Raw genomic sequence first — 22,548 nt, forward strand, 5'->3', positions numbered from 1 at the left:
TGATAAGATATTTTTAATAATTATAATTATTTTTTAAACAATTCTAATTATAAAATAAAAATCATATATTTTTCAATTATAAAAAGTAATAAACATTTCAAATATATTTACCTTCCAATTTAATGATATTATATTTTTAACTAGTTTTTAAATCAATTTATATATAATAAAATTTGAATAATTTTTTTAATATATTGAAAGTCTAATTTGATATTTTATAAATTGTTTATTTTTTGGAAAGTGTTTTATATTTTATAAAATAATAGTTTAAACATTTTTTACTTATAAATTTATATATAACCAAATTGATTAAATGAACAATTTTTTTAAGTAAATATACGATCAAAATTGAATGAATTTAAAACAGTTAAATTATTTTAATCTATTTAGAGTAGTTTTATATTAAAAATAATATTACTACTTTATTTAATTTTTTTTTTTTTCAAACTAATAATATATCATTTTGTTTCAATTTTTCCCTAATTTATTAATATTTTTAAAATTTCATATATATATATATAATTATTAATTAAAATTTATATCATGGGTTTGGAGTGTGCCCTGAAACTATTTATGTTTGGTTAAGAGTTCGTTTTTTTTTTAACTTAAAGAAATATGTTAACCGTGCAAGCTTGCTCCTTTATGGACCATTAGCAAGTTATTCCAAGTGGGGTGGTTTTTCTTGAATAACGGTGATGAGTGAACCTGCTTTTCCAGTTAGCGATACAAATAGTTATCATCACTACTAGTTTGACAACAGAATTATAATAGATTTTCCCACTTATTAAAAAACTAAAATTCACACCAAATTTATTTTTCTAAAATAACAATACTTTGAAAAAATATTTAAAATAAAATTAAACAATTAAATAAACAACTAACTGAACCAACTTTTATAATTTTATCATTTCCTCCTGGTGTTTATACTCATCATTCTTAATTATTATTACTTTGATACTTTGATAGAATTGTTGATTGAGATTGAAAATAAATAAATAAATAAATATCTAATAACAGTGTTCTCAAAATAAACGAGAATCATCTCAAAACAAACGAGAATCATCTCAAAACAATTATTTTGCACTGGAGCCACATGGTGTAAAAGCAACGGCGTTTCATAATTCATTATTAAAAGCCCAAGGACAACATCCAAACCAGAGACATCGGTATCTGCATGGAATAATTTGAATTCCACATTTTCCCCACAATTCCTGTGGCCTGCTAACCAACCAAGCAGTCAAAAACGCGTTGGCTCAACCCAATTCTTCAAATTACCCCCACAATAGGTGTGGCCTGCTAACCAACCAAGCAGTCAAAAATTGCGGCACCTCAGTGCAAATTCTCAAGAACCATTTCACTAACCAGTTCACATTGGTTAGCTGCAATATCAAAAACTGCTAAATGATGGAATTGTACAGAGCGTGGAGCCCCTCAGGTAGCTTTTTCAGCAGCATCGGCTTGGACAAGAGGATCTTCTGCTAACAATTTTTGAAAAACACGCCCAACTACTCGAATACATTATGGATCGTCCCACGCAACAAAATGAAACCACCCCTGCTTTAAATATGATTAAAAAACTGCAAATTGCTTGCTTTACAAACACTCTGTTGCAGCAGGTTCCTTTGCTTTTGCTGTCAAAACAGAGGCCAAGGACTAGCCTGAGGATTGAGCATGTTCGGAGGATCATTGAAGGGGAGGGAGTGTCAGGAGGCGTGAGGGGTGAGGGTGAAAGAACACTGACTGGCGTTATGTCATGGGAAACTGCGTGTGGAGAAGCTTTGTTGCAGAAGATGATGAGGCCATCAAGGTCATGACAGCCACAGGAGGGGTCATGGAATTCGACGGACCTCTCACTGCCCAATGCATTACCAACGACTACCCTGGCCATGGCATTTTCCGGCCCGGTACGGTTACTTCCCCTCCCTTGCCTAACAACGAGGAGCTTCTCAATGGAGAATTGTATTACCTGCTCCCTCTTGATCACCACAGGCAGGGAGGACTGGACCTGGCCGGTGGTAACATCGATGAAGAGGGGTTTATTGACGATCATGCTGCAGCTCTGCCTGCCTCGTCATGTCGCCTGTCCTCCTGTGGGGGCTCCGATCAGCTCCTTCCCAAGATTTCCACTCACACCATTTCCACTGTTTCTAAGTACAAGAAGCCCTGCATGGAAATGCTCCCCAAGCACAAAAATGGCGTTTGGCGGGTGAAGCTGGTCATTTCCCCTGAGCAGCTCACAGAAATTCTCTCTGAGGAATCCAACACAGAGGCCTTGATTGAGAGCGTGAGAACAGTAGCTAAATGTGGCAGTACGGCTGGTGGAGGGCCTGATCAAGAAGGATTCAAGTATAGCTCTTCCAAATCATCAGAAGAGTAAGTATCAAGGGATATAAATTTTGCAAATGGGTTAATTTTTCATGTTTTTTCAAAAAAAATATTAATTTCTAAATCATCCTTTTTCATGTTCTTGATCATAGCAATTTAACTGATCTCACATAAAACTTTTGCCCATAAATTCTGCGAATTTTATTTATTTATAACCTATGATGGATGAATTTACAGGTCTGCAACTGTGGAAATGGATCGGGGAATTTGAAACTTGTACATGAAGTTTGTCAATGTAATAATGTAGTCCAATCTGGTTTCTGGGTGTAATTTTCCATTATCTCCCTCAATACAACTCTGGCAGACATTGCATGAATTGTAACCATCATCTGGCAGGGCAGTTTTAACATGAATCTGTCTTTGAATGAATCAGAATTTGGACTGCCAGCAGCATTTAGGGAAAACGATGGGCAGTCCAAGGATTCTGATCACATACCTGACTGGATTGTTTATTGAGTTTTCATATTTGATATGGTTACACACAGGATTTTCATTTTGTGAATATTAAAAAATCTGTTCTTGGAGCTGTAAGTTTAGTTTGAGAGTTGTACTGAGTATTTTGGATAGAATCCTCCCCTTGACTTCTTTGATGGTACAAAAACTATGAAGATATGATGGGACGATCACGCTTTCGATCTAATCTTTTTCTTTCTTGCGTGATGCAAATCGTGTTGGGACTTTTAAGGCAATAGAAATAAAATTCACAGCCTTTAACTTTTGTGGACTTCTGTTTTAAAATTCTGCAATTAGAACAGTTAAGCTATGGCGCTAGTTCTCAGACTGAGGGTGCTGCACTTTGAATTGTGGGTCTCAGCTTTAAGTTGCCATCCAATCAAGCCTAACAATTATAAATTGCTTTCAAAATATGCTGAGATCTCGATCTGTCGATTCTCTATATATATATACTACGAGATCCAACTCGCCATTAAAATTTAATGCACATCACAGAGGGCACATTCAAAAAATCTGCAGAAGAACCTCAGGAATTCCTAAAATTTTCCCGGGATGAAATTGAGGGCGAGGTGATTTTACTGTTCATGATTTCAGGACCGTGGGTTACTTGGATTGATAAAGACACTTTTTATGAACCCTCACATACAAAGGATTAGCTTTTTATTTATTATTTTTTAGAGAAAGTAAGTTTAATTGACGGGGCTGGTTATTCTTATGATAAAGAATTTAAATATAAATAGAATGTTAGAATTATTTTTCAAATAAAAATATTAGTTATTAATAATGGTATGTGTCTTTAAATAGATAAAGCATTAGCTTTTTATTTATTATTTTTTAAATAAAGTGAGTTTAATTGACGAGGATGGTTATTCTTATGATAAAAATTTAAATGTAAATAGAATGTCAGAATTATTTTTAAATAAAAATATTAATTATTAATTATGGTATATATTTTTAAATAGATAAATTTAATTAAGGGAAGAAAATAATTAAAAGAAATAAAAAAATATTTATCTTTTAAAAATAATGTAGACAAGTGTCCATCCAGTTGTTATGACGTTGTCTTCTCATATTTGGTGTGGCCGTGACGAGAGGTGCCGACAAGTTTTTTTGTCTGCTTTCCTTTCTCTTACATTTTAATTTTTGTATGAGTGCTTTGTCTGTGTATGGCAGCCCGCGTTGGACAAGGATATTATGCTCATGGATTTTCATGTCCATTTAGAAAAGACAGAAACTGTAAAGAACTCATTTCAAATATTCATAAAAAATTTAAATGGAAAAACCTTGTATGGATTATGGAATCTAACTTGGTGCAAAATTCGAAACAAAGTATTCAAAGCAGTTTGGGGTTCCCTGTATCTGCTCAATGCCTAATATTTAAAGGGAAATCGCTATAGAACTCCTTCCAGATGAAGGGTTATTGCATTCTGAAGAATGCCACCATCATATTGAATCTAAGGTTGTGAGGTGGAGCTTCGAGTTCCAAAAATTTTAGTGGACTAGTTTCATTCAAGGATATAGTGAAGGGAATGTGTCTAATTTTCTTGAATAGATCCAAAATATTCTAAGCCTTTATATTGTAGAGAAAATAAAATGTGGTGGAAGTAAATTTTCCTGATGTAAACTCTTTCTTATTTTCTCTCCAAACCAAGGCTTTTATTTGTAGGTTTAATGGTTTTTAGCCTAAATATGATGCTCTGTACTAGTGGGTTTTTCCCTCTTGGACATCCAACTATGACCATTATTGTGTTCAAAAGGCTTCTTCATTTTTCAATTTGATACACAGACAGACTTGGGGTATGTCTTGAATGAACGACCATGGTTTTGGGGTAGAGCAGGGCTCTTCATTACCCCATGGTTCCCAGAATTTGATGCTAAAAATATGGTGGTCATAGCTATGCCAATTTTTGTGAGACTTCCAAATCTCCCTCTTCCTTTCTGGCACCATAAAATCTTAGAGGATAATGGAAATACTCTGGGAAAATTTTAAAAGATGGATCTAAAAAATATAAAAAGGTCTCCTCTTTTGACAAAATATGTGTTGAGATAGACTTTAGCAAAGATTTACCTGATCACATTCAACTAAATCATAAAAACTTCAAATGGACCCAAATTTTAGATTATCAAAACACTTAAAGGTTGTTCATATTTTCAAACACATCACTTGCAAAACTCATGCCCTCAGGGAAAAAAGAATCCAAAAAAGAAAAAGAGGTCAGTCCATATGCCAAAAGATTGGCAGTGATCAGAGCTTTACCTCGAAGAAGAAGAAGAAGGAGGAAATGTGGAAAGTCAACCGAGTAAAGCAGATGTAGATGTTCAGGCAAAACAAGGTAACCATACAAAAGAGGGTATTGTGGAAAGGTCTGAAAGTGCAGTCCAAAATCAGATGGGCACTGTCTCCATAAAGATTCAGGCACTTGATGAGTCTAGGGGCACAAAATGAGCACAAGTATCCAATAGTTCAGATTCTAATAAAGAGCCCACACTATCATCATCAAGAAAGTGCAAAAACAGAAAGGAAAAAAGGAAAAGTTAAACGATTTTTTCCACACTCAGCTTTGTATATTTTTCTTGATTAGCATTTTTGAATCTATTTTTTTTTCTCCATAGGTCAATGCCGTGAGGCATATTTCCAGATTCAATATATACAAAATCTAATTTTGTTTTTTTTTTTTATGAATAAGATCACATGTGTCTTTTTCTTTGGGAAAAGAAAAATGTTGCAATGCTATTTGATATATTCAATATCATAATATTATATTTTTACAATCCAATTCTTATTTTCATTTAAAATATTTTCTTTGAAAATTAAATTTATATACTAAACTTTTACTGAAATTTTTCACACATATAAGTTTAATTTTAGCTAGATATCTTTTCTTTAAGTATTAACTTAAGGTATTTCCTATATTTTTAAACATTAATCATTCTAAAAATGAGATATAGAATAATACTATTGCTTGAGGTGTTCTACAACTCAATATAGGGAGATGTTATAGTAATTGTAAATGAGTGTAAACAATTAAATATTGGCTAAATATGAGAGAGATGTTATTGTGTCCATAAAATGAAGTATCATATAATAATAATAATAATGTGACACAATTAAAAAAGGTAAAAAGTAATAAAAATAATAAATCAATTCAATTCAATTTGTTATATTGTAATTTTGATTAATAACAATTTTTTCCAATAAAAAATCATAATATGCATACTACATTAAAATAAATTAAAATAATGATTCATAATAATAATAATAAATAATAATAATAATAATAAATAATGACACAAAAAAAGGTAAAAAGTAATAAAAATAATAAATAAATTCAATTCACTTTGTTATATTGTAATTTGATTATATCTGAGTGATGCAAATTTTATATTCTAGAAAAAAAATCTACAGTGGGTCGCAACTTGTACACCATGAGATTACAATTGTCTTTAAACCGAGATTAGATGATGTTAGGGCCTTTTCTAAACTATCACCTATTATAGCTATCTGCAAACATACTTTCCTTACATACTAAAGGTCTTTGGAAGTGAACACTTTCCAAAAGGCTTGTAATATTTTGCAAAATTTACAAAACATAAAGAAAAAACATATTATATAAATCTTCTAGATTGTGTTTTGGCATTTCCTTCATTCAAAAGGGGCACTGTGCAAGCCAAAAGTTGTCTTACTTTCATAATTGTTTGTCCTACGAACAATGGGGGAGTGGAGGTTTATTGTGTTAAGGAGATATCACAATCCTCCAGTTGTTGGCACAAACTATCAAACTCATCATTTTTTATCTGTGTTTGTGACATGTTTTCTATCATTGTCCCCTGAATGGAATTATGACTATAATGACTAATTGGTTAAATTTCAAAAGCAAGATAGCAATATTTTCTTCTATTTTATCTAGTTGAGCCTCTATGGGTTCCATTTTGAAATTCATAAGTAGCGAGGCAAAGTCAAGTGTGATTGTTTGAACGCCCCTCATAGTGGCAAAGGCTTCCTCAATTTCACTAGTAAAACTTCCATCTGGAGCACACAACGCCCCCAAGGCACAACATCTGAATCAACCTTCTTTACAATAAAACTTCATTAATCTTCCACTCCTTAATATGTTGGGGATAGAATATTATGCATTCAATATAATTATTCATAATTGAAGGAGGATATACATGGAGGTATGCACCTATAATTATTAGAGTTTCCCCATAATTAAAGCATGATTTTAACACTATAATTATGAGATAGCTCCTGACCACTGTGGCCTTGCACAATTGAATTTTATAATGCAAAGGATTTTGACAAGGATTTAGACTATTACTAACCTGTAACAAATCAATGTGGGCCTAATCTAAGTCACCTTTCTGAACTATACTTGCTTCCTTTCACCACCAGAAATTGTCCAAGATCAAGTGCCCAAAAGCAGCAGATGCCTTGAGGAGTTTGTCCTATGTGCTACTCCAAATGCTTTCGAGCACAATGACATAACAATTGAAATAAACCTCTACGTGACCACAAAATCATCCATCAATTGAGGCTTGAATGGAAGATGCCTCATTTTAGGTGAATTACTATTTTTTCGAGGCTCAGTCTTGTCACAACTTGGCATACCATCGTAGATGGTGGTTGAGCTACCTTATTGGACACTTATGGATCGAAAATATTGTTTCTCTATGCATTAATGTCCCCTTCTCTTCTTGGTACCACAACTTAACTCTTCCAACCATTTTTCACTCACGATGGACTAAGGTTCTCCTTATATGTTTGAAGAGTCCATGCATACCTTGGGGATGGAAGGCCATGTATAGTGTTGACCTCCCCTGCCACCTTTTAATATTTTTATTGTATAGAGCTATATTCATGGATCCTATGTGATGGGGTTTAAGCTCGAATATTGACTATGAACTAGGACACCTGCCTACAAATTTGAGCCCTCATTAGGTAACCTATCTACTTCATTATTGTGCCTTTTTGGGATGTAATAGAAATGAACCAAGGAGAGGGATTTCATTATGGCCTTTGTTCTTTCAATTATGTCCCTTGGTTTGTTGTCTTTTGGTAATGTTTCTTTCACCATGTTTTGAATGATCATTTACAAATCTCCAATTACTACCAAATAATCAATCGTAGTGGTTTTAACCAACAACACTCCTTAAACATGCCACATGCCTTTGAATGATTATTAGCCACGTGTGCCAAGCCCCAATAATATTCTATTACCTTGTTTTCATTGGGGTTGAGAATGATGCCTCTAGCCCCTGCCACCTCTAGAACATATAATTAATAAACATATAAAACTTAATAAATTATATATATATATATATTTATATATATATATATATATATATATATATATATATATATATATATATATATATATATATATTGGTACTCTAACTAATTAAATTATCTTTTTCCCAATACTTTTTCTAGTCAATTTTACCAAAATTTCCATAAATATTTTTAAGAATCATAAGTTTAATTCGCAAGTTCAAGTATCACATGGGTTTTTTAGGGCGATGAATCTATTTATGGATTCAAAAGTACATTTTAAACAACAAGAAATCACACTCTTGCTCAAAATTGTATTGATAGATTCAAGTCTAAAAAGTCGTTTAATCTATTAGTTTGGTTGTGCCTATATATGCCGATATAGATCCATATTAAGCACATATTTGTCATGGCTCGAGAGGGATCAAATCTCTTCAAGTGCAAACCTCTTTTTGAGTAAAAAATTTGAAAAAAAGATTGCATCCCTTGATAAATCCCAATGAATCTATGATGGTTCTCTCTCTCTATATATACAATGTGTAAATTTTCATTGTTAAATTGTATTTTTTAATGATATATGAAGTGCATAACTTAAATGTAGAAATTTTGAATAATATAACACTTATTCACAGAGATTATCCTGATTATACACTATTTGCGGAATGCATGCATAATACATAACCTCCTCTACGTTGATCATCAATTTGCGGAATTAAAAACAATCGCATGCACACATTGAAACATCAATCACACATATCAACACAGTATGTAATGGGGAAAGCATACAGCTGAAAACCCGAACTATCTGTATATTATAATGATAGAGAACATGTAACAATACATAGTACAATACTCCTCACAAGTACTCAGTACTATCTCCACCTACTACACACAAACTAGCTCAGATCTGAATCAAGTCACAGGTTCAAATCTCCTCCGCTGTTTTCCTACCTCTACTGCGCAATCCAAGATGAGAATAGATCTGATCCAAGCTCGTTTTCCCTTGGCTTGTACTGCGCAATCCTCATTGGCAATCTCAATCAATGATTGTGCAAATATCATGCACAACTATAGTCACAACTGATAGTAGTCTCACCCTTTCACCCACCTCTAACACTTGTCTCCACTGAACTGTCCATGCACTGAGTTAATTGATGTATTCTTTAGTTGATTTATGAGTTAATAATTAGTGAATTAATTAATAATTAATTCACATCACTCATCACTAGTGTATTTGGCAGTTAGACTAAATACAAATAGTTCAACTAAGTCAAACTGAACACAACTCCATCAACTCCTCAATCAACTCCACCAAACTCAATCACTTGAGTTCTAACTGAAGTCCATCATGCAATAGCTCAACTAACCCATAGGAAAAGCATATTTCCTTCTGGCAGTTGCATGTGCCACATCTGTAGCTCGAACTGAAGTGCTGCAAGAGGATAAGATAATGTTTATAGTCCAAATATTATTAAGAGCTAATAATATTCGACTGTTCTATTTTTAGACTGGCAGTCTAAAAATAGATTCCGCCCATATGTCTAAAAATAGAGGTCCATCTATTTTTACCAACATGACCAATCATCCACAAATAGCATCCTGCAACTCATAGACCATGATCCATATGTCTAAAAATAGACTTTGCGCCAAAAATAGCCTGCGGGCCCACTTAGTGAAGGTGATTTCTTTTCACTAAGCTCCATCATCTTGTTGCATTTTCAACACTCCCTCTCAACAAGATATGGATTATCTGCAACCCCTATCCTGCCTCTGTGGTATTCGAATTTTCTCCTGGTGAGCACCTTCGTTAAGATATCAGCATCCTAATCCTCCGTGGGAATGTATGAAAGTAACATGATTCTCCGCTGCACACAATCTCTGATATGATGGTACCTGATGTCGATGTGCTTGGATCTATCATGAAATACTAGATTAGCCAAGAGTTTAATGCAACTCTGGTTATCACAATAAATCACAGTAGGCTCCAAGTGTGACCCGAACAACCTGACCAGGATCTTCCTCATCCATATAGCCTCACATGCAGCCAAACTTGCTGCCATATACTCAGCCTCTGTTGAACTGAGTGCCACGGATCTCTGCTTCCTGCTGTACCAAGAAACTGCTGTCGACCCGATACTAAAGATCCCTCCAGATGTGCTCTTTCTGTCCGTTGGGCTCCCTGCCCAATCTGCATCCGTGAAGCCACATAGCTTCACCTCATCCTCCTGTCTGTACCACAATCCATATCTCGATGTGCCTCTGAGATAACGCAATACATGCTTGCATGCCTTCCAGAAGAGCTTGGTTGGCTTAACCATAGCTTGTGAAAGCTAGTTAATAGCATAACATATATCGGGTCGTGTATTGACCAGATACATAAGCGACCCCACCAACTATTGATAAACAGTGGCATCCACTACCTCTGCTGAAGTAGCATCCTCCTTCCTCCAACCTCTAGGAAGAGGAGTATCAATAGGCTTGCAGCCATGCATGTTGAACTTCTCTAGTATCTCCTGGGCATACTTACCCTGAGAAACAAATAGTCCATCACTGCGCTGCCAAATTTCCAATCCCAGGAAATAATGAAGGAGGCCCAAGTCCTTCATCTCAAACTCTCTAGCAAGATCCTCCTTGCATGAAAGTATCAGCAGCTCATCTCCCGTCAAAATCAAATCATCTACATAAAGTACAATGATCAGCAACTTACCCTCCACCACAATCTGGTATAGGTTAGGATCTGCCTCACTCTTGGAGAATCCAAGTCCGGTGAAATAACTGTCTATCTATGTGTACCAAGCACGAGGTGCTTGTTTCAACCCATACAGTGCTCTCTTGAGCCTGCACACATGTGACTCGCTATTGAAGATCTCGAAACCTTCGGGCTACTCTATGTACACCTCCTCCTCAATGACTCCATTGAGGAACACAGTCTTCACATCCATCTGATGAATGTGCCACCCCATCTGCGCTGAGAGAGCAAGAATCGTCTGTATGGAAGAATACCTTGCGACAAGTGCAAAGGTCTCCTCATAATCGATCCCCTCTATCTGTGAGAAGCCTCGGGCAACAAATCTTGCCTTGTACTTCTCCACACTCCCGTCAGCTGCCTTCTTCACTTTGTAGATCCATCTCAAACCCACCACTGATTTCCTCTCCGGTCTTGGGACAATCTCCCATGCACTGTTTCTGACAATCGAATCATATTCTTCCACCATGGCATCTACCCATGCGGGATCCTCCACAACTTCCTCGAAAGAGGATGGCTCAGTCACGACACATTTTCTCACAAGAGCCATGTATCTAGTGTACCAATCAGGTGACTGTCTCTGTCTGTGTTGTCCTGTAGGTGGTCCTACAACCTTCTCTGCATCTTGAACCAGTCGCTCAGCTTCTGTAGTACGCTTTCGCCCTCTGATGGTTGGCACTGCATGAGTGGTCTCTTCCACTCGATGAACTTCATCTTGTGGCTAATCCACGTCCTAAAGCTTATCCTTAGGAACTAATATCTCCTCATCTGCATGCAAGTGTGGCTTCCTCTCAGCGAACACTTCATGGCTTTCTCCTCCTAAATTTGATATCCCGTCGCACAACAGTCCTGCGACTGTTTGGCAAATACACACGATAGTTGTGGAGCGTATCTGTGTACCCCAAAAATATCCCAACCTCTGCAGTCGGCTCCAGCTTCTTCCTGGCATCCTTCGTCACATGCATGTAAACAGGAGAACCAAAAATCCTCAAATGGGAAATATCAGGCCTCTTACCAGAATAAGCCTCCTCAGGTGTACTCATGCCAAGTATCTTGTGAGGACAACGGTTTTGCACATATATTGCAGTATTGCATGCCTCCGCCCACAAGTGAAGGGGTAGGCCCTGATCATGCAACATCGTCCGTGCAGCACCCACGATCATTCCGTTCTTCCGCTCAGCAACCCCGTTTTGCTGTGGGTTATGGGGAGCTATGAGCTCTCTTCGAATCCCTTCTGCACTGCAGAAATCCTTGAACTCTCCAGAGATGAATTCACCACCATTGTCACTCCTAAGAGCCTTCACCTTCTTCCCTGATTCCTTCTCGACTAGTGCTTTGAACTCACAGAACTTTGAGTATGTCTCGCTCTTCTTCTGCATGAAGAAGATGCAGCACTTTCGAGAGGAATCATCAACAAAGATCACATACTACTTGTGCTTTGCTGTTGAAGCTACTGAGAAAGGTCCACACACGTCTGTGTGAATTCTCTCAAGGATCGTCGTGGCGTGACTATCCTTCTCGTGAAAGGTGGCTTTCACAAATTTTCCCAAAGTACACCCCTTGCACTGATCTGATTGCGCAAGAGTGCCTTTAGGAAGCCCAGTAGAAATCTACTGCAGTATCTTCAAGGCTCCATGGTGAAGGTGGCCCAATCTCTTGTGCCACAGCTCGCCATCATCCTGGCTCACCAATCCTTTTTCCTTGCATGCCATTGCTGCGCAACCATCCACATGCAATTGATAAAGGTTCTTGACTTGAACCCCTATCTTCTTGGTTTCTCCAGTTGTCTTACTGCACAGGAAAGCCTTTCCCTCGCTGAAGACAACATCATATCCCTTGTCTTCTAACATCGCCACAGAGATAAGATTCTTATTCAATCCTGGAACATGCATCACTTCCTTCAATACGAAGGGTTTACCAGACTCCCTCTCAAAGGAAATGGTACCGATACCGGTCGCACTGTATCTACCATCATCGCCCATCTCGATGTGCACTCCAAGATCTTTCTCATCCAGATCAGAAAACAAATCTCGATCTCCTGTCATGTGAAAAGACGCACCACTATCCAAGAACCATACTAATCCCATCACACTTGATACCAAGCATGTGATCAACAAAAAATCTAGCTCAAACTACGAGGCTAAGGCCTCTCCCGCTGCAGATCCAACAGCTTGCTTATTTTTCTTCTTTTGCGGGCAATTTGTGGCATAATGTCCGTGTTGGTGACAGTGAAAGCACTTCACCTTGGACATGTCCTGCTTCTTGCCTTTCACACCGGAATGAGAAGCTTTCTTGTTCTTCCTCTTCTTTGCTTTGGCAGCCAAAGCACAATTTTCTTCATCAAATGCCTTTGATGAAGATCCGTCCCTGGTATTCCGCCTGATCTCCTCTTGCAGAAGATTAGACCAAAGTCTCTCCCATCCTGGCAATTTCTCTCGACCATTGACAGAGTCCTAATAGGAATTCCAACTCTTCGGAAGACCAAGGAGAGCCAAGCTCACCAAGTCCTCATCATCGACAGTCACCCCCACACTTCCCAGCTCATCTCGGCATTGGGTGAACTTCGTGAGATACTTGGGCATACTGTCTCCTTTCTCACACCTAATGTTTCTGAGTTTATCCTTGAGCGCCAACTTCCTATGGTCGCTCTTGCTTTGTAATAAATCTGTCAACGCTTTCCACATCAAGTATGGAGAAGCCTTTCCATGCAGGCTGGATACAATGTGATCCTTCACGCCCTCTAACAGAATCCTTCGACACTTTGCTGTCTTCTTTTGCCAAGCCTCAACCTGAGCAACATCAGTAGGCTTTGGGACCTCAGCCTCTATGAACTCCTTCAACCCATTGTCATCTAACACCGCCTCCATCCTGTCTTTCCATGCAATATAATTTGAGCTTCCTTCAAGGGAATACTCCAATCGCAATCCGTTGAAAGACATTTCAACTTCGACACCAAGAAAACACTGCTGCAAATTTGAATTCCACCAGCTCAAAACTCAACCGCTTCTGATCTAAAATTCGTGAGAACAAAGTATTTCTCGTATAGAGATTGACTGTATGGGCTTTTACCGGATATCTCACCTTCCAAAAGAAGGATGAATCTAGAGGCTACCTGGCCCGATTACAGACTCTGCCTGAAGAAATAAAATGTAATCACTTTTTGAATAATAGATCTGATGATCAACTTCGCTCCGATACCATGTAGAAACTTTTTCTACAAATTATCTAGCTCTGATACCATGTAGAAATTTTGAATAATATAACACTTATTCACAGAGATTATCCTGATTATACACTATTTTTGGAACGCATGCATAATACATAACCTCCTCTACGTTGATCATCAATTTGCGGAATTAAAAACAATCGCATGCGCACATTGAAACATCAATCACACATATCAACACAGTATGTAATGGGAAAGCATACAGCTGAAAACCCCGAACTATCTGTATAATATAATGATAGAGAACATGTAACAATACATAGCACAATACTCCTCACAAGTACTCAGTACTATCTCCACCTGCTACACACAAACTAGCTCAGATCTGAATCAAGTCACAGGTTCAAATCTCCTTAGCTGTTTTCCTGCCTCTACTGCGCCAATCCAAGATGAGAATAGATCTGATCCAAGCTCGTTTTCCCTTGGCTTGTACTGTGCAATCCTCATTGGTAATCTCAATCAATGATTGTGCAAATCTCATGCACAGCTATAGTCACAACTGATAGTAGTCTCACCCTTTCACCCACCTCTAACACTTGTCTCCACTAAATTGTCTATGCACTGAGTTAACTGATGTATTCTTTAGTTGATTTATGAGTTAATAATTAGTGAATTAATTAATAATTAATTCACATCACTCATCACTAGTGTATTTGGCAGTTAGACTAAATACAACTAGTTCAACTAAGTCAAATTGAACACAACTCCATCAACTCCTCAATCAACTCCACCAAACTCAGTCACTTGAGTTCTAACTTAAGTCCATCATGCAATATCTCAACTAACCCATAGGAAAAGCGTATTTCCTTCTAGCAGTTGCATGTGCCACATCCGTAGCTCGAACTGAAGTGCTGCAAGAGGATAAGATAATGTTTATAGTCCAAATATTATTAAGAGCTAATAATATTCGACTGTTCTATTTTTAGACTGGCAGTCTAAAAATAGACTCCGCCCATATGTCTAAAAATAGAGGTCCATCTATTTTTACCAACATGACCAATCATCCACAAATAGCATCCTGCAACTCATAGACCATGATCCATATGTCTAAAAATAGACATAGCCTAAAAATAGACTTTGCGCCAAAAATAGCCTATGGGCCCACTTAGTGAAGGCGACTTCTTTTCACTAAGCTCCATCATCTTGTTGCATTTTCAACATTAAACTTATAAGTCCAAAAAATATTTGTTGTATACCTTAAAAAGGACCAAAATATAAAATAGTGAGACTAGTTCAAATGTTTTAACCCTAAATACTTATTTTTTTCAATTGCTTTATATAATATGTACATATCTGTTCTAAAAAATATAATATATAATATATACGTAGTTGACATTAAATTATTTTACATAACATGTGCATTGATACATTTGATTTATGGACTACTTTATTCACATTTTTTTTATTTTTTTTGTTATTAATATATTTTTAAGGATATGTGAATATTTTGTTTTGTAGGTAAGCACCCATGGGGGATTTGAACTAGTGACCTATCGCAAGGAGTGCCTTAACAGTGTGCCCATTCACCGTCAATCCAAAGCCCCATGGGCGTGCAAGGATATGTTAATACTACTTAACACTGCATATAAAAATATTTTATTGATGACATACATTGAATTTTTTTATTATTATGAATATTTTTAAATGTCACATATCAATTTTGTATTAAGAATTAAATGAATTATACATCTCTGTGAAATCTCCTGGTTAATATTTCTCACTTGAAAAAAAATGTAATATGATTTTAAAATGGCTAAGAGAGGGACACATATTCCACTGCTTGAGGTAATTGTTGTTTTAAATATTAGTCTTGGTTCATTGAGTGGACTGACTATCTCATAAATTAATTGAAAAAAGAAGGAATAGGGACAGGGGTCCTTTGGCTCCAATAACAAGCAAAGAATATGACAGAACATTAAGGCAACATGGGTTGTGTTTTCCATAAGGTGGACTGCTAGAAAATCATGGAGAAGGAGGGTAGTTAGTTTGTTGGAAATAGTAGGAGGACCTTGAGAGGATTCACCCATTTTTCTGATACATGCTCTTCCTCTCATATAGGTAGAGAGGATAAGTATAAAATGAGTGAGCTTCCTAGAGTGTGCAAAAGTTGTGGAAGAGTGCAGATAAGGTAGCATCTCAAGTTATTGTTGCTAAGCATTGGAGAGATTTAAAAGCCATTTAAGGAATCCTCTAAGAGAGGCTTTCTAGGTGAAATATTATAGAGATCAAAGGCCTTCTAGAGGGCCAAAGAAACCAATGAAAGCTAGGATTGAAGAACCTACTGTATTGGGGAAAAATCACTCAAGTGCATGTGAGACTAATGAACCACCAAGAGTTTCCTTGGAGCAAGAAACTCTGTTGTTTATTACACTAATGAACCACCTGGAGAGGTGATTTATTCCACATATAAATAGTTTGTCCACTGATTGAACCTTCCATATTGTGGAATCTCTTCTCCTAAAAGTGAGTTGAAGTTCTCTGCAGTGTGATGTACTGGCATGGATGTTAATATGCCTGAACAATGTGATTGACAAGTGTGTAGTTGGTGGATGAAGGTGGTCTGTCCTGGTGGCATCTAGTTTCAATGTTTTTGTTGGTTAAAATCCTTAGAAGCACTCCACCTCAAGCTTTAGAATCTAGCTCGAGGGTGACATATACAAGTAATAGTGGTTGTAGCTTGTTTATGGTTATCCCACTTTCAGTTGGAACACTTTGCATTGTATAAGATAGTGTTGCTTTGGATCTCATACTTAAATGTCTAACATGTGTTCACGGTGTTGGCTACATGAGTATAATTATGCTAATCCAATGCTCAAGTGTGTGGTTTATGCCTTTAAATCAAATTTGTAATGAGTTTTCCTATTTACTTGAGAAATGTTGATGAAATTTTGATTTCCTATAGGACCTTGGGTACTATATGGATTTATGATTGCTTGCATGGGTTTATTACATGATATTTATTAGCTTGAGCGATTAGGAGATATATGAGATAATATTGGCTTGATCTATGTCAATTACTATTAATCCAAGAGATAGGTAGACTTATGAGTGTGTATGGGTTGATAATTGCTCACTAGCCTCATTGAAATTGAATCGACAAGTCCCTGTCCTGTCTACTATGTCAGCATTGTTTTGTTATCTCTAAGCTCATCACACACACACACACACAAAAAGGTTGAATGAGTCGGGAAAAGCCCCGTTGCAAGCTCAGGAGAGATAGCTCCAAAACAAGCCATGTAAACACCTGAATGGTAATGGACCAAGTCCTGGAGCAAGCTCGTATGCTCATAGATCCATCATGGCCGAGACTTGGTCTAAGAATTTGTAAGCATGATAAATAAATCATATTGTAGCAGTTCCTCTATTATTAGTTCTTGTCATTTCATAATCCAACTCATATGACCTTCCCTTGTGACCGAGACCTCGGAATCTCAAAACCCTAAAGTCCTTGCAACACCATGCACCATAAACTTATGCAATTATTTTCTCTGAGGTTATGTTCTATGATAGAAAATGGGTTTCCATAGTCTATTGTACTTAATTTTCCATCTCTACACCTTGATTTGTTACCCTCGTGATGGTGAATATTCTTCGTATCTTAACTAATGCTTTTCATCAACTCTTAGAAAGCTTCTCGGTCTTAGTGGTTTAGCAAATAGTCTCCTAGATTTTCTCCCGAAATCATTTTATTCAATATCAAATCTCCCTTTGATGTATTTTTCACCGAGAAAGGTTTACCTCTGAGGTGGGTTTCCTCTTAGGAGGGTTTTTAATGTGAAATAGTTTCACAAGAAGGAGTTTTCTTCAGGAAGGTTTTCCTCGATTTGAGTTTCCTCTGAGATAATGTGGTAAGGCCTTGAAACCTTGTACCTACGTGGTTTAAGGGTTTTGTGCAATGAAGTTTCCATTGGGGTGGTTTCTTTCGAGGTGGGGTGATCTCTAAGTTGACATGGAAATTGTGGGTCATTGCGCTTACATGAGAGGGGGAGGTTTATATATTTATTATATATATATATATATAATGAGAAAGGTTTTCTCAAATCCCTAACGTCCCTACTATTATCACTCAGGTTTTCCTTGAAGTTGTTGGGAAGAGGAAAGGGGTCCGAGGTAATTTAAAGGATTTAATCATATTGGGGGTGATGCGATTGGTTATTATAGTTATTGATTTGTCCAAATGACATAATTAATCCTGATTAAATGGTGGGAGAGTTGGGCTCTTAATTAACTATGGATTAGTTAATTAATCCCATTTTATTGTTTGATTTACGGTTATATTTAACCATCGGGGCGGGATATGTAATTTTTTGGGATTTTGTATAATAATATAATACGGGCATGGGTAATTTTATAAGGGATTTATATAAAATAAGTTATAAATTAATATGGTAATGTAATGAAAAGTGCCAAGTAAAAAACATTAGAATTGTGTATTTAACTTAGGCTTGAATGAAAAAAAGGTTTTTATGGGGTATTGTGTAATTTTCCTAAGTAAAATAGGATTTTACTTAGGAAAAGACTTATGAAAGTAAATGAATGACTTATGGATGGTTTTAAGTGCTTAGGCTTTTAAATTATTGGGCTGAGGGTCCGGTCCCTCTAGAAGTCAGAGAAATGCTTTGAGCCCCTCTAATTTTAGTAAATGCCTTAGTACTTAGGGGGAATTAGTGAAAATTTAGGGAAAGATGAGAAGGGGAGTTAATTATTTGACCTTGCCTTGCTTGAAATGCTTCCAGTGTAATGTCTACCTTGCACTTGTAAAAATTAACACATTTAGAGTCATTATCCATCACATGTAATTCTGCAACATCATCTACCTACCCTACCTACTTTAACCTAACATTTTTTCTTCTTTATTTGGGTGCACTTAGACTAGCAAACCCTTATCAAACTTTTTTTTTTCTTTTACATGGAGAAATCTATCTAAATCTAGCCTTATTACATCCAAGGGCTCAGATTAAACTGTTGAGCTCCTTTTATTCACTCTACCTATCTACTTATCTGCTAAGATTAAATAGTTTGGTTAGATTTTATTCTCTATCTCTGAAACATGAAATTCAAATATGAACTAGCCAAGTTTAAGTTGTTTGACTGTTCATCAATTGTGGCATAAGTTACAAGTTGCACACAATTGTATATTGCATAAGCGTAAAAAGTAGTGGCATTTAGACTTGCACACTTTCCTTGGTCTTTATTTTGGTGGGGTTCGTTTTCTTTCACTTTTTTGACCATCTTATTCTTTTCACCCTTTGATTTTTCTTTTAGGGTATACCCTCTTTACATTTTTTTAAATTTTTTGATTTTTTGAAAATATGGAAAACCTTTGCAACAAGGAAAGGTATGAACATATTCATAGCTCATCAAGTCAATCATGAAATATGACACCTATTGGTATAGGAGCATAACACCTACACAACCATGCGCCATAAACTTTTGCAATTATTTTCTCTGAGGTTATGTTTTGTGACAGAAAATTGGTTTCCATAATCTATTGTATTTAATTTTCCATCCCTACACCTTGATTTGTTACCCTCGTGATGGTGAATATTCTTCGTCTCTTACCTAATGCTTTTCCATCAACTCTTGGCAAGCTTCTCGGTCTCAGTGGTTTGGCACATAGTCTCCTAGAGTTTCTCCTAATATCATTTTATTTGAGATCAGAGCTCCCTTTGATGTATTTTTCACCGAGAAAGGTTTACCTCCGAGGTGGGTTTCCTCTTAGGAGGGTTTTCAACGAGAAATAGTTTCACAAGAAGGAGTTTTCTTCAAGAAGGTTTTCCTCGAGTTGAGTTTCCTCCGAGATAATGTGGTAAGGCCTTGAAACCTTATACCTAAGTGGTTTAAGGGCTTTGTGCAATGAATTTTCCGTTGGGGTGGTTTCTTTCAAGGTGGGGTCATTTATGAGTTAAGATGGCAATTATGGGTCATTACGCTTACATGAGAGGGGGAGGTTTATACACACACACACACACACACACACACACACACACACACACACACACACACACACACACACACAAACACACACACATACCGAGGAAGGTTTTCCTCGAGGTGAGTTTCCTTCGAGATGATGTGGTAAGGCCTCGAAACCTTTTATATAAAACCCTCCTCCCACATCTACCCAAGAAACCAACCAAACGGGGTAAACATGCGACGCGAGGCCACTATGATATGATTTGACCTCCTAAGTCACATTAAGGAAGTGGAATTGACGAAAACACACCATACAAAGATTCAACATCAGCATTAGGACCCATAGGAACCAACCCAACCTTGTTTCCAATCAACCCCTAAGTCCCACTAATATTTTGGACCACTTGGCCTCTAGATGCTCTTATGCTATGGGCATGCCAATGTCTAGGGACCTCTGGCCGCTCTCGCAGGCTTGCAAGCTAGTGTCCCCAAGATTTGAGCCACTTTTACAGGCCCAAAGCCCAAGTCACTGCCCAAAATTGAATGACATATTCAGAACATTAAAATAACAAGGAAATGATAGTACAAATGCAATCACTTGAATAAGATATTGGCTGAACCCCTACTAGCCCTGATAGGAATTTTGTCAAACATATCACGAATATGTAATCTACATGTGTAAATATAAGATCCCAGCATAGGGATATCATACTTAGCTGAGAATCGTTAAGAAACATTGATGCCTCAACACATCAACTGCCATTTCATCCATTAGGTCATAGATACATTGTTCATTCATTTACCAGTAAAAACATGGTGAGAGCCATACATAGCTTTTTTCATAAAACATATATATAACCAACATAATAGAAACAAAAACACTAATGAAAACATAGCCATATGATCCACATATAAACCTCTATAATATTCATATAAATACAAAGAGAAACAAACTCATATTGATGATGCAAAATCCAAACCCGGGATGGGATTTCTACATTCCACCTAACCATATAATAGCTAAGCCAAATATCTCTTCAGCCATTAACCCCCATTCCATATTCCAAGCATGAATGTGGGATCTCATAGAACACATCAATCTAAAGCCATCCGGGCTTCTAGAGGCCATCCACCTCAACCCATAAATAATGATTCCACCTCACATCCAAACATCACAAAAGCATCATAAGATTGGTATTTATCCAACCCAGCTTCCAGGACTAATAACTCAACCCACAACTACTGCCAGGTTTCCAGAGTGTTTTTCCAAACAAGGCTTCCAAGACTAGTAACTCAAGCCACCAATGACTTCTATAGTGTTTTTCCAACCAAGACTTCCAGGATTAGTAACTCAACCCAAGCTGTTACAAGGCTTCCAAAGCATTTTTCCAACCAAGGCTCTGAGAACTAATAACTCAACCAAAGCTAAAGGAAACATGAGAACCAACCAGAAAAACAAATAAATAAACCCACAACACCATGGCTATCTAGGAAATGGTAAGGCTAGGAAAATCCATTGTCAATCCAAGAAATCCTCCATACCAGTGACAGATCATGACCAAGAAACCACATGCATGTTTTATTCATGCCAAAACTAGTGAGGAAAACATACATACAACTCGGTACCTGCAAGCAAAACGTGTTGTAACTTCTAATCTCGATGTCCCCTTACGCTTTCCTGCTCTTCCTTTTCCTTCTTGCTCCAAAATTCCAAATATGCCACACTCCTCCAAGAGTGCTCCAAGAAAACTCTCTATGTACAACAGTGAGAGAGAGAGAGAGAGAGAGAGAGAGAGAGAGAATAATGAGAGAGCTCCAAAATTGAATTGACCAAGCTTACCCACTGATCCTCGAAAGCCTTTTTATTAATGAGGCCTCTATTTTCTTCATTTTCCATTATTTTCCTTCAATTTACTCCTCACATGCAACCTGTGACCTTTCACCTTCCTTTTCTCCTAATTTCCATTATTTTCATAAATAAATGTGCCAAAATTCCATTTTTCCTTTTTAAAGCATTTCCCATTGCCTTTGCCAATTTCCTTAGCTATAATAAACTAAAGTGACTCCCCACACTAGGATGTCTTGCCCACCATTTAGCTTGGTATATGTGTCCCATGACCATGGTCGTATATATTTTAGATGGATTTTTAACCAGGGATGTTACAAAACCCTCATGCTTGGGGGAACACTGTCCTCGATGTTCAATGACACTTATAACCAATAAGACCACTGAAAAAAAAAACATACTACCTGTGGATATTTATAACACAACTCGCTGCAGTATTTACAATGACATCCTGCTGAAACATGACAATCATATCGTTTACTAGAGATTTATAACACAACTCATTACGATATTTACAATCCACAACTTATACACATTTTATTCAACCAACAAATAACCATACGGTCTATGGAGCTTTATAAACTAGCTCGATAAAATATTTACAATAATATACACATATATACATTTGCACGACCAACAAATAAAAGGATACTATGTCTGCGTCTGCAACAAAGGAATCCAGAGGCTCATGCCTCCACCCTCAAAGT

General features: G+C 36.8%; 1 protein-coding gene across 1 annotated transcript; it reads left to right on the forward strand.

Annotated features, from left to right (window-relative positions):
* Positions 1 to 1,261: 1,261 nt before the first annotated feature.
* On the forward strand, positions 1,262 to 3,109 carry LOC149221458 (uncharacterized). The gene is made up of 2 exons (XM_089382980.1): positions 1,262 to 2,373; positions 2,563 to 3,109. Exons 1-2 carry the CDS (start codon positions 1,754 to 1,756, stop codon positions 2,594 to 2,596), a joined length of 654 nt encoding a protein of 217 aa, XP_089239106.1. The 5' UTR covers positions 1,262 to 1,753; the 3' UTR covers positions 2,597 to 3,109.
* Positions 3,110 to 22,548: the final 19,439 nt, after the last annotated feature.

The sequence above is a fragment of the Pinus tabuliformis genome, chromosome Q, assembly GCF_031772625.1.
Source record: "Pinus tabuliformis cultivar Carrire ecotype Pingquan chromosome Q, CPIR1, whole genome shotgun sequence".
In the NCBI taxonomy this organism is placed as follows: domain Eukaryota; kingdom Viridiplantae; phylum Streptophyta; class Pinopsida; order Pinales; family Pinaceae; genus Pinus; species Pinus tabuliformis.

Excerpts from the sequence above, each read along its gene's own strand:
- LOC149221458 (XM_089382980.1), top strand. The coding sequence starts at position 1,754 with ATGGGAAACTGCGTGTGGAGAAGCTTTGTTGCAGAAGATGATGAGGCC. Across the intron at positions 2,374-2,562 it reads TCTTCCAAATCATCAGAAGA|GTCTGCAACTGTGGAAATGG; the intron begins GTAAGTATCAAG and ends ATGAATTTACAG.